The sequence below is a fragment of the Pygocentrus nattereri genome, chromosome 19 (genome assembly GCF_015220715.1).
Source record: "Pygocentrus nattereri isolate fPygNat1 chromosome 19, fPygNat1.pri, whole genome shotgun sequence".
Lineage (NCBI taxonomy): Eukaryota > Metazoa > Chordata > Actinopteri > Characiformes > Serrasalmidae > Pygocentrus > Pygocentrus nattereri.
In genome coordinates this window covers 27,542,901-27,556,540 of record NC_051229.1, presented here as the reverse complement: position 1 = coordinate 27,556,540, position 13,640 = coordinate 27,542,901, and the positions used below count along the sequence as shown (strand labels likewise).

The window sequence follows — 13,640 nt, the reverse complement described above, 5'->3', positions numbered from 1 at the left end:
TGCTCTGGATGGTTGACCCAAGATATTTGAAGTCATCCACCTTTACGACCTCTACTCCTTGCATCTTCACCTTTCCACCTGCCTCCCTCTCATTCACACACATGTATTCCGTCTTATCTCTACTGACCTTCATTCCTCTCCTCTCCAGTGCAAACCTCCACCTCTCCAGATTCTCTTCCACCTGCTCTCTACTCTCATGTATGTGACTAATACATTTACTAAAGCTGATTTAATTACTAATTTAATATTTCTTACTACTGAACTTTAAAATTAGCTGTTTCAACTAAGGTATTCACTTAAGATGAACACCTATAAGTAGACTATTACGCTGAAACTACTCAAACACTCAAATGCAGCTGGGATGGACCAGCGATCGAGAGGAAGTAGTTCCCAATCCAGACCTGAAACACAGTTAACTAGATTTACAGGATAGACAGGACTGGATATGAATCCAGGATTTAAACCTACTGCTTACTATGCAAAGCTCAAAAGTTCCATGTGTAACTGCTAAATCAACATGTCCTACGAATTTTGCAAGGGGTTCACTTTTAATTGATATTATTAATCGCTGGGCTATTAGCTTCTATAACTCGTTAGCTTATTGGCCTCCAATATTAAACTAAAGAAGCAAATGTCAACACCAAAGCAGCACAACAGCTTGAGCACCACAGCATCAAACAAAAACCAACACTAACCCAGCACTTACTGTCAGTTACATAAAAAAGGCACTGTGAAGTTAAACTTGCTGGCTTTAAATGGTTCTTTAACACTTTTTCCTCCAAGGTTGTCTGCAAACGCCTTCTTTTTCATGTCAGAGGCTGACATAAGAGCCTCCTTTGCTCTTAAATCAGCCTCAGTTCACGGCATTGATTCCACAAGATGTTGAAAACAGTTGAAACTCTAGTCCGTGGTCCGAATGGATCATGCAAATTCCTGTAGATTGTGTGAGGACACGTTCATGCTGTGAATCTGCTGTTCTACCGTGTCCCAAAGTGTTCTACTGGATTCAGATGCAGTGACTATGAAATAGAGGAGGGTACATTGTGGCCACGAAAGGATGAAGACGGTCAGCGACAACATTCGGACAGGCTGTGGCATTAAAGTGACGACTGATCGGTATTAAATACATTCCATACACCGTTACACCGCCTTGCTATCAGCTTCTCCTAGAAACCTTTACTGACCCCCGAAACGCAGACCTTCGTTAATCGGAGTGTTCTTTGTGTGGTTTGTCATCCTGTTTAATCAAATTGTATTAGCAACCAACTGCTATGAGGAGAATAAAGACTGAGGAATGGTTTTAAGCATGACTACAACGTATAAACATAACGATATACAGTAATGCAAGATATTACAATAATTTGTTTTGATACAGTACTGCACCCTAACTCACCACCACATCAGTGGTGGCCCTACGTGGGTCCTGACCATTAAAGAACAGGGTATGAGTGGGGTTACAAAGCTCCAGAGAAACAGACGGACTACAAAGTGCTGAATGGAGCTGATGAAACGTGTCGATAGTAACGGGTGTACTGAATGAAGTGGCCAGTCAGTGCATATTTAAAAGGAAATTCCACAAAAGCAATATTCTCTATGGGTGCTCTTCCAATGGAAAAGGGTGTCATAATGAAGTGCCCTCTATGCAACCCCAACATGACAGTGTCCCAAAGGCTGACCTGTCCAGCAGAGAAAACAGGAGTGCTGTATAGTGTACTCCCACAGGTGGGAAAACAAGCTGAAGTGCCCAAATATGAAGCAGTGCTATAAAGGTGGTCCCTACATGTGAATGCGGGGGGCTTTCCTGACGGAAGCCGATCCGGTGGTGAAACGTTTCTGCCATTTTGCAAGGGGCCCATTTGTAAGATGAATATTGAGCATTCTGATGTAATCTTATCTGCACTGTATGCATTTGTATATTTCACTGTGCCCTTTAGGTCAGGTCAGGGTGTCGCAATAAAGTTTTAAGAGTGCTCTGAAGCTGAACTAGACAACTCAGCGCTATGGGTCTAAAAGGATGTGCGGCTGTCGAGAAGGTGGTACTGAAACAAACTCAACATTGGCAAATAATGAAAGAATTCTCAGAACAGTGGACTGACCACCTCTGAGTCCAAACTTCACTGAAAGGCCCAGTCCCATTTCACCCTTCACCCCTATCACTCATGCCTTACCCTGCCATTTCACGTTTAGGTGTAGGGCGTCCTGATTCGCGCTGAGATAGAGGGTTAGGGACAAGTGTTGGGGCTACACGACCCTCCAGTCTGAGGTTCTGCAGAGACTCCAAACAGAGAGTAATGAGAAAAAGAGAAAAATCTGTAATACACCTGCACAAGAGGCCAAAGAAACCCACAAACGTGAGAATTTTCTGTTATAAAATTATATTATCAGTGTATTATCTTAGTCTAAACAAGAATCTGACCATTATCTGACTTCAGCTTCACATCACTGAAGAATTGGGGGGTAGTGATAAATAATTGCCCCTCTTTGAAGATCGTTGTCATTTTTTTTGTCATTACTCTCGCGGCCGACGTCCTCCTCCCACTGCCACTTTTGGTTATTTTAACAATAGTGTTTAGACGACTGGTGTTATAGATAATGGGATAAATGTCCCGAAACCACAGCTAACTGTCACTTCCTCAGTGGTCAGTTTCTGCCCAGCGATGGTTCTGCTGTGATGCTTTTCCAATGACGGAAGGGGAAGTAGGTGCTGATGAACTGTGCAGCGACAGACGGGCTACAGTCAGCGGGGAGCAGGTATGTTGTAATGCATGATGTAAATATATTTGCTATATATATATGCTATATTTGAAAGCTGCTGCTACACCTACACCACCATGTCACAGCAAAATAGCCGGCTACCTCTAGCAGCACTTTACCAGGTTCATATTCTCTTTTCAGAAGGTACTTTTCCTATTTCCAGCTTTTTTTTTTGTTTTTTTTTTTGCTGGAACTGTTTACGCTGCTTCTACTAAAAGAACACCAACACCTTGTACAGCAGACCCAAGTGATCAAGCTCAAAGCCAAAATATCCTTACCTTTTTCTCGATGGCTTCTCAGCTGACGATGAGAAAAAAATGATTCATGCAATCAGGAGGGACAAAGGAATGGACGGAAGAGACAAGCCTCTGTGTCAGTAATTCAACGCTGCTGACTGAAGTTACACTGAAGGCAGCTTGTGCCTTAAAGTCAGTGCTGTTCTCGCCGCTCTCAGTGGAACAGTTTTTATGTTTCCTCTCAAAAAACTGCTGGTATTTGAGAGAGCGAGTGCTCGGTGGGCAGTGCTGGTTTCCAAGAGCTGGTGGACCATGACTATGTGCTGGTACATGTGCGTGTTTACTTTCTGCTGATTTTGCTGTTTAGCATCTAATAATCAATCGTTTTATCACTCTGGTCATCAACTGATGTTACTGACAGCTGTGAAGGAGTTCTTCCACAATTTATGTCCTTTATTCAGCTTGGACTCAACATTACTGTGAATTTGGCGTTCTCCTAGAATTCTTGACACATCCTCGAGTTTCAATAGCAGAAATTATTTTACCCGTCGTATGTGTTGGGTGGTATGATGTTATATTAACAATGGTATTCAGATGACTGGTGTTCAAAATGCGGATAATGAGGAAAATGGAACAAAGAAGTCTGCTCTTATTTTCACCTATATATATATATATATATATATATATATATATATATATATATATATATATATATATATATATATATATATAGACACTTAACTTTGTAGTTCTTCAATTACAGACTGTAGTACGTCCATTTCTCTGCATACTTTGTTGGTCCTTTTTACCCTGTTCTTCAGTGCTCAGGACCCCCACTGACCCTCACATAGCAGGTACCATTTGGATGGTGGATCATTCTCAGCACTGCAGTAACACTGACATGGTGGTCGTGGTGCGTTAGTGTATGTTGCGCTGGTGCGAGTGGATCAGACACAGCAGTGCTGCTGGAGTTTTTTTTAACACTGTGTCCACTCACTGTCCACTCTATTAGAGACTCCTACCTTGTCAGTCCACCTTGTAGATGTAAAGTCAGAGACGACTGATCATCTGCTATCGATGCTGCACAATTTGTTGGTCATCCAGTCCATCATCAGTGGTCACAGGATGCTGTTGGCTGGATATTTTTGATTGGTGGACTACTCTCAGTCCAGCAGTGACACTGAGGTGTTAAAAAACTCCAGCAACACTGCTGTGTGTGTGTGTGTGTGTGTGTGTGTGTGTGTGTGTGTGTTACCTTCTGCTGACAGAAAGCCTGGACTTTCTGCATGACGTTGGGCTGCTCTGGGCTGAAGAGGTCAGTGTGGTTGGCCAGAGTTACATCTTCAATCAGAAACTGTCTGACCGTCTGCAAAGGAATTTTCTGCAGGTTCATTTTTCTCCCCTTTACTCGTAGCAGTCCAATGTGTCTGTAAATGAAGACAGGAAGGTCTACATAAACATTTATAAACTTTGTTTTTTTCTTTTCATTTGCCAATCAACCTTCATTTAATACATAAACCACAGTAGAAAAAATAAAACAATAATTCTAGTGTAGCTAAAATGTAAGGGTAAATAAACTCAAAAGATCATCAATAATACAGAAGGAGTGTGTGTGCGTGTGTGTGTGTGTGTGTTTGTGTGTGTGTGTGTGTGTATGTGTGTATATACAGTTACATTCTGGAGCCTCAGGTACCAATTAAGGTGGAGTGGGAAAATTCTAACAAGAAGTTGGTGAACAAGAAGCGACTTCAGCCTCGTAAAAAAATTCAGTCGTTGAGAGACACTGTAGAAGAAACTGTTCTACTTCTGCAGAAAAGTTTCCTGCCGGAGATGCAAGAAAAGTGGCTACAGCTGAGCTAAAGTGAGTCTGTGCTCTTGGTCGTATTATATTTTTTAGCCTGTACTTGTACATCAGAGCATACTGACACATATTTACAGCCAAGGTGGTAATATGGACATGTAACCTTGTGGCTCTCAAGGTGGTTTGACTTTTGTTGAATGGACAAAATGGCTCTTCTTAACATTTGGATTGCAGAGTCCTGCGCTAGGCTAACGGTGCTAACACTGGAAGTAAACAGTTAGCAAAACTTTTCCCACAAAAACGCCAAAATTTTTGCAAATTTGCACTTTCAAACTCTGGGAGGCTGAAGCACACGTTAGTAAAGGAGTACCTAAGACTGACTTACAGTAAGACGATTGGATATACAAGCAATAATGATAACCTTCGAAAACGAGGCGCTGTATTTTGTAAAAACAGAGCAAAGAGTAATGTAGTAATGTACCACAGGTTACGCTCGGATACAGGTCCACGCAATGCATCCCAAACTAGCGAGTGAGATGCTCAGTAAATCGGCCATGCAGAATCCATCAATTATTAAAAAATCTATTATTTGTGACATGATGATTAAAAGAAGCTGCACATTTTCACAAAGCCCACCTCAAAAAAGTTCAACTGTATCACAAACAAATCTCATTATCTCCAAACAGGGCAGGTAAACAGGGTTCAGATCAATGTGGAAACTGCTGTTTACACCCAAGTCATGTAAGTTACTTGGAAACCAAGCAAATCATTTGTATTTTGATTTATTATTAAACGTCTGCAGCACCAAAGGCTTTAAATGAGACCGGCTCTGATGGACAGCGTGCTGCTGTTTTTGTGCTGGTCAACTGGACTTCAGGCAACATGTATCCATCTGGTTAACTATCTGGAATACAAATGACTTCAGATGCAGCCTTGATTCTTTTGTAAGACTCAACTGGACATCTTTTTTTAGATGACTAAAGCCACAAAGGCCAGAACGGAACGCCTTACAGGTCAACGTAACAAATGCAATGTCACTGCCTGAATAAGCGCCTTTGTATGTGGCCCTTTCTCTACAATGTTCATGTCATATATTTTCTGTGTAAATCAGCCATGAATAACTTGTACATGACCACTTTCTAATCTCCCTTTTTTATCAAACAGACTGTTTTTGAGGTTTTAAGACTGACGTTTGCACATAAAACACACTGTCTCGTGTCTTTAAGACTGACATAAGTAGCTATTGGCAACTCTGTATTGTGCCTTTTTAAAAAAGTGCCAGGCTTAAATGTTCAGCACAAACTGTTAAGTTCACACTGAAATCCTTTTAGACGTGGGAAGGTCACCCAGAAGTGTGTACTAATGTATCTGCTTCCTGACAGCCGTTTGATCATTTTGCAACACATTTTCTAAACCAGTGGCAGATCTAGAACATTTTATTGGGTGAGGCAGGTGGTTTTGGCAGGTTCATGTGGCACCCAGGTCTAATGAGTATATATTTATACAGCCTTCTGGCGACTTATCAAACATTACAAGCATGAAACATCAGCATAACCAAGTCATGTGAGTTACTCTGAAACCAGCATGTTAGTTTATCTGATCAACTGTGTTTGGAAAATAACAGCTTTATAATGATTATAATGACTTAACTGCTCCGAGTATGTTATTTTATAATAATGAGTCACCTTCCCAAGTATGTTTAATACATCAGAAAATAGTACATAAGCTATGTTACATATTACATACTACATGTGGCTAATGGTGTGCGCCTACTTTTTGACAGCTTCTCCCGGAGACAGCGAAGTGACCACAGAGCTGCCGGGCTGTGTGACGTAGAAGAGCTGCTGCTCGTTTCTGGCTGGAGTTATTTTACATTCGTGCTCGTGTCCCCAAATAACCAGGTCCAGGAAATCATCCAGAAATTGCTCAGGGATGTAGTTAGTGGCGCCATGTTTACTCCTACACACAGAAAAAGAGAGGCGCTTGAGTGAGACATTCATACAGAAAGCCTCTAAAACAGGTTTATCTCTGGAGTTGAGCTGCGTACATAATGTATTCAGGGTTAAATAAAAAGGGTAAATTAAATCATTCCTGTCTGCCCACTTTATCAAGATAACAGAATGTCACACAAGCCTAGTCCATCCATCCATCCATCCATCCATCCTCGACCGCTTATCCGGGTCCGTGTCGCGGGGGCAGCAGCCTAAGCAAAGAGGCCCAGGCCTCTCTCTCCCCCGCCACCTCCTCCAGCTCTTCCGGAGGGATACCGAGGCGTTCCCAAGACAGTCGAGAGATATAATCCCTCCAACGTGTCCTGGCTCTTCCCCGGGGTCTCCTCCCCGTCTGACCTCTCTAGGGAGGCGTCCAGAGGCCATCCTTACCAGATGCCTGAGCAGCGGCTCTACTCCGAGCCTCTCCCGAATCGCCGATCTTCTCACCCTAATAAAAGCCTAGTATTTACATATATTACATGAATGTCTATTGGAGACAATTGAGGAAGAATGACACTGTAATAAAATTAAATGCACTGCTTTATAAAAATGAATGACACCAGCCTTGTTTACAATGTTAACACATGTAAGTGAAAAATAAGTCTAAGATGGTTCTTTAAGGGTTCTTTACTGGTGTGTTGTGTGTGTGTACTGTTTGTTCTGGTGTAAGTATGCTGGCACACTATGGCTGCCACTTTACATCAGTTTTCCGTTTGTTTCGTATTGTTTGTCTGTGTGTTTTGATGTTTCCCTGCTGGCTGAGGAGTTTGCCATCATATCCATCTAGACAGCGGCCGAGAGCGATTTTCCAACTGTAGCTCAGATTGTGGCCGTTCGGGTGGTGCTACATAACAGCTATGAGGCTGCCTGGACCAGGGACCTGATCGACACTACGTACATCACTGCTGCGTGGCTGCTGGACCGGCTGCCTGGGCGACGCTGCCCTGGCTGGTGCTGTTCAGCTGCAGGAAAATGCTCCTCCTTCACGGCAGAAGACATTTTTGGTCTTCGAGGCTTCCTGGGCCCGCTGCCAAAGTTGTGGATTGAGACTATTCCCACAGCTAAGGACTCTTTCCGGTGTAGCCAACTAACTCTATACTGTGGCCATCGTAATCCCCTCTCAGTAGCTGTTGGAAATGTAGAGGTGTGTGTGTTTTTGAGAAAGGTGCAATGTTACTTATTATTATTATTATTTAGTAAAGAAAATGGTTCTATATACAACAGTAAGGAAGCAAAAAACTCTTTGCATGAGTAAAGGGCTCTTTGCATCATGAAAGGGTTCTTCAGATTGATGGAAAATGTGCACGAATGTGTGGCACAAAAGGGATTCTTGTATAGTTAGGGTGATATGCTTGACACCGTAACGATGGAGGAACCCCTCTGGGTGCTATGCAGAACCATCTACAGCACATTCTGTATCAGTCTGAAGAACCCTTTCATGATGCAATGAAGCTTTTAACCATGCAAAGGGTTCTTTGAGTGCTCATGGTTCTATACAGAACCAATTTCTTTACTTAAGAACCTCTGAAGCACCATCTTTTTTAAGAGTGTAGGATTAAACTTGTGAATAGAGTCAAAGTGTGTTCATAATGTATTAGAGGTTGAGAAAGCTTCGGTACTCCACAGAACACAGTGAGAGGAAAAGTCAAGAGGTTTGGTTCCAGTGGAAAACATCCTGCTACACACATTATGCCTCTGCACTCAGGTACTTAACCTTCCCGTGATCTGGAGCGAAGGGGGGATGCACTAACCGATCAGTGCATGAGGGGTCATACTAGCTCAATAATTACGATGCTATTGAAAAGGCCCTGGGGCTGCTACTGTTAATCCCTGGCTCTGCAGGCAGGGCTGGACTGTAAAAGGTGGACATAATTGAACACACAATTCCACTGATCAGAATTCAACAGGCAAACCCAAACCCAGTTGGGAGTAAGGAGAACAGGGCTGGCTGGGGTGGGTGATGAGAGGAAAATAAGAGTCACACCAAACCTTGTTGCCTTGTACCGTGCCCAAGCATGACTCCTCTAAGGAGCATTGGGCCTTTCTGGGACAGAAGAGTTTGCAACACCAAGGTATTTCCAATAGGATCTAGGACTCCGAGAACACAGACTTCAAGTTTACAATGGTACCAAGGGTCTTGGGGGACAAGAGGTGTGTGACACAGGTATAAGAGCTGTATGTCTGAGCTCCTGTTCAGACTGGCGTGAGATTAGGTTTAAGCAGATCTAGTGAGCGGGCATGCTAATGCCAGCTTTGCAAACAGATTAAGCTAAATGTACATTAACTTCCACGGTTCCACTTTTGTGAATGACCATAGTTAAGATTTTTAGTAAGATCAGCAGATCAGAAAATAAACTGGTCGGCCACGTAAAATGACAGAGCGGTCAGCGGATGCTGAGGGGCAGAGGTCACCAACTTTCTGCATAGTCAATCACTACAGACCTCCAAACTTCATGTGGCCTTCAGATCAGCTCAAGAACAGCGTAGAGAGCTTCATGGAATGGGTTTCCATGGCTGAGCAGCTGCATCCAAGCCTTACATCACCAATCACGCTTCTCCATCTGGAAATCTGATGGACGGGTCTGGGTTTGGCAGTTGCCAGGAGACGGTACTTGTCTGACTGCATTGTGCTGAGTGTAAAGTTTGGTGGAGGGGGGATCATGGTGTGGGGTTGTTTTTCAGGAGTTGGGCTCGGCCCCTTAGTTCCAGTGAAAGGAACTCTTAAAGCTTCAGCACCAAGAGATTTTGGACAATTTCCTGCTCCCAACTTTGTGGGAACAGCTTGGGGACGGCCCCTTCTTGCTCCAACATGACTGCGCACCACTGCAGTCCTGACCTCAACCCCACAGAACACCTTTGGGATGAATTAGAGAGGAGACTGTGAGCCAGGCCTTCTCGTCCAACATCAGTGTCTGACCTCACAAATGCGCTTCTGGAAGAACGGTCAAAAATTCCCCATCAACACTCCTAACCCTTGTGGAAAGCCTTCCCAGAAGAGCTGAAGCTGTTATAGCTGCAAAGGGTGGGCCGACATCATATTAAACCCTATGGATTAAGAATGGGATGTCACTCATTATAGACTCATTATAAACTCTGATATAACTTAAAGTGGTCAGTGTGCAGCTTATATAGCAGTGCAGATTTACTGTCCTCTGAAAATAATTCAGCACACAGACATTAATGTCTAAACAGCTGGCAGCACAAGTGAGTCCACCTCACAGTGAACGTGTCCAGATTGCTCAGAGTGTCAGAATTTTGTATGACCACCATTATTATCTAGCACTGCCTGAACCCTCTTGTGCATGGAATTCACTCTCTCTCTCTATATATATATATACACACACACACACACACACACACACACACACAAAACTAACTGTTGAGTGAGAGTGATGAAATTGGCCAGAATTCATCTCATGACTCTGCTTTCCTGACGTCCTTGACGTTTCCTGAGTTTTTTTTTTCCAGTTTTGTCAGATACTTTTTCCCCCATGTTTCAGCTCCAACACACATTGGAGAACAGCACACCAGCCACTGTGGACTGGATAACAAATGTAAAGGTTCAGGGCATATGTTCAAATGCACTCCACGCAAGAAAAGGTGTGGAAAGGACATATAAAAAAGGAATAGAATGTTAAAGAAAGATAAGTAAAGAAAACAACGCATTGCAGAGCAACATAACACAACATAGTGCAAGTAAGCAAAGAAACATAAAAGAACTGAACAGACAGGAAAGGAAAGAAACAGCAAGCAAACGAAATGCAGCAAAGCTGGACTGAAAGACAAACGAGGAGACGAACCTATTTTGATGGATGACGAACATATTGAACCAGCTTTCCTCATCCTCCCGGGGGCGGAGCATGGTCACCTGCTTGTTTACAAACATCCGGTACAGCCTCTCATCTGGAATCGAACCTGAAAAAGCAAGAAGAACTTCTAAAAACTCCAATTTTACAGCTAAAGTAACCAACCTTCTTACCAGATGCAACTGTGTTTAATCCACACGGCTTCCGACTGCTTCCATAAAAGCTCAAGTTTGGAATAAAAATGTTTAACATATAAATAGATGATAGTAAAACTACAGTGCTTCAGACGTCTGGTTCCTATCAGTACCACTGTGAACAATCATCGGTCCACTACCTTCCCACTCACTCACAGTCATATTTATTATAATATGAGAATGAAACTGCTGCATAATAAGACAAAAACAGATCAAAGATTCCTTTTAATGAGTGAGGACGCTGATGGAGCTGTGAGCTTTCAGCACAGACAGCTTTTATACTGGCACCACAGAAAGGTCTAGGCTTGCTGCTGCTGAGATTTCTGAAGTTCCTCACAGCTGGACAGAACTGATCACAGTGGAATCTTCAAACTGACCGCTGTTGTTTTATAGAGTACAATAAAGGCCAGAGCTCCTGATGATAGCACAGGAATGAAAACAAGCCTGTCTAGCACACAATAACACACAGCCCATCACACACAAACACACACACACACACACACACACACACACACACACACACACACACACCCCATCACACACAAAAACATGCAGACACACAACACACACACACACACACACACACAGCCCATCACACACAAAAACACACACCCACACACAATAACACACATAGCCCATCACACACAAGCACACACAAAAACATACAGCTCATCACACAAACAAACACACTGCTTTCTGATCGTCTTCTTCTTTCTCAGGGGCCAATTTGGCAAAAAGATAAGTTAGGTGAACCGATGAACAGACATATCGACAGATCAATAGATAAAACAATAGATAAATCAATAGATAGATCAATAGACAGATAGCCAAAAAGATAAGTTAGATGAACCGATGGACAGATGGATATGTGAAGCTCTGGTGAATTCCATGCCCAAGAGGGTTCAGGCAGTGCTAGATAATAATGGTGGTCACACTAAATATTGACACTAAGCCCAATGTTTAGTAATGTTTAGACATTAATGGCTGTGTGTTGTTCTTTTCTGAGGACAGTAAATCTGCACTGCTGTACAAGCTGCACACAGACCACTTCTATAGTGTCATCCCATGAAAAGACAGAATAAAATATCTGCAGAAATGTGAGGGGTGCACTCACTTTTGTGAGATACTATAGATGCATATATAGTCTATGTCTATCTACACAATTCACAACAAAGTTTCGAGAATGTTCTAAAGCCTGAACTATGAACGTTCTCAAATCTGAACGTTGAGATGATAGAGGAGGTTTAATACAGTCTGAGCTGTAAGTCTGAGATCTTACTGCAGTGTGTGGACACTGCAAGTGCTTTTAATATTACCTGTATCACATTTTAGCCTGGATGCTGAGCTCAGGAGCTAGATACCTGAACAACTAACTTGATTCTACACTCACCTTTGGACTCATTCTGGAAATCAGAAGTGTAAAATCCTTCTCTGAGGTAATTACTTTAGGGTCATGTTTATAAAACACCCACAGCGCAGTAAGGTTTGACCTGATTTTTTAATTAAGAGTGGATTCAGCAGTGGGCCACCTTCTGACTGCAGAACGCCAGAGTGAGAAAGAAAACTGAAGCACACACAGAAGGAAGTGAAAAAACGCTGAGAGAGGCTTTTTCTTTCTTTGAAAGTTTTAAAAAGGTGTGCTTGTACTGGCCTGTCTCACAGAGCCATAGTTCAGATTAACACGAAGAGGTGTGTGTATATGAACGTGTGACATGGTCCTTTACACTCAAATTGGACAGAAAAATGTGACACACTTAAATGGACCTCTGCGGCATTATGCGGAGATGGGTCGATCCAAGTCTTTTTAAAGGTTTATGGCTCCTTTTGTGCTTTTATCATAGGGAACACCTAATAACAATGTTAACCGATTCTTAGATGCATCGCGATGCGGACATGGACGATTCTGAATCGATCCACAAATGACAAAAATCTATTTTCTAAATTTTAATTGGTAACGTAATGTTGATGGAACGCAAAAGGCAGAACTTGGAAGCGTGGAAGTGCAGCTCCTGGACAGTCTATAACTAAAACACTACTGGAAGAGTAAGAAATCCGACCGGCTCTGCATGGAAAGCTGGGTTAGGTCAGGAGTCACAATCCAATTGTTAGGAAGAGTCATTTGGTCCTTTCAACAAAAAAATCAAACCACTTTGGGAGCCACAACATTCTATGTCCAGTATGTCTCAGTATGTGATGATGATATAAAACGCAGATTTACTTTGCTCTGCTTTAGGCTTCAGCTACAGCTGCTTTCCTCCCACCTCCGCCAGGAAACTTCTCAAAACTTGAATAGTTCCTTTTAAAACATCTCTCAAAGTTTCACTGTTTTACGAGGCTTCTCATTTTCCATTCCACCTTAAATTCTGACGAGGCACCGAATGTAAATGTGACACCATTTAAGGTGGAACGGGACAATTCGAAAGAAGCGACTTCACCTTCGCAACTTTTTAGTGTTTGACAGTCTCTCATTGCAGGTTTAACGTTCCAGGAAACCAACTGCGCTGCTTATAAATGCCATTTGTCTCAAATGTTTGTCGTAAATCTCTTTGCCTTCTCGTAACCACTAGCGAGGCGAGACTGTCTGCATTTCTATGTGACCTGCAGTCTCCACACCAGTTCTCAGTCACTAAGAACCTGGGGTTCCACGCTATGTTGCACACTTTATAGAATCTTTATAGAACTTATAGAATCACTGAAGAAAACGAGTAGGGCGGCTGTAACGTGCTGTGTGGAAATCTATTGTCATTGGATTTTATGTCTAACTGCGCATTGTATCATCAGATGAGTGGCAGCCAGTGTCGGGTTGGGGGTTAGGTGTCTTGCTCAAGGACACCTCAGTCATGGACTGTCGGTGCTGG

The 13,640-nt window shown here is 42.7% G+C and overlaps 1 protein-coding gene across 2 annotated transcripts in view; it reads right to left on the bottom strand.

Moving 5' to 3' along the window:
* The window catches only part of mre11a (MRE11 homolog A, double strand break repair nuclease), a 106,433-nt gene that overhangs the window by 56,335 nt on the left and 36,458 nt on the right, over positions 1-13,640 (bottom strand). For both annotated transcript variants that reach the window (XM_037530938.1, XM_037530939.1), the window contains exons 7-9: positions 10,583-10,697; positions 6,565-6,750; positions 4,246-4,417 (exon numbers count right to left, since the gene is read on the bottom strand). In XM_037530938.1, coding sequence (XP_037386835.1) covers positions 4,246-4,417; positions 6,565-6,750; positions 10,583-10,697 — 473 coding nt within the window. The remainder of the gene's footprint in view (positions 1-4,245; positions 4,418-6,564; positions 6,751-10,582; positions 10,698-13,640) is intronic.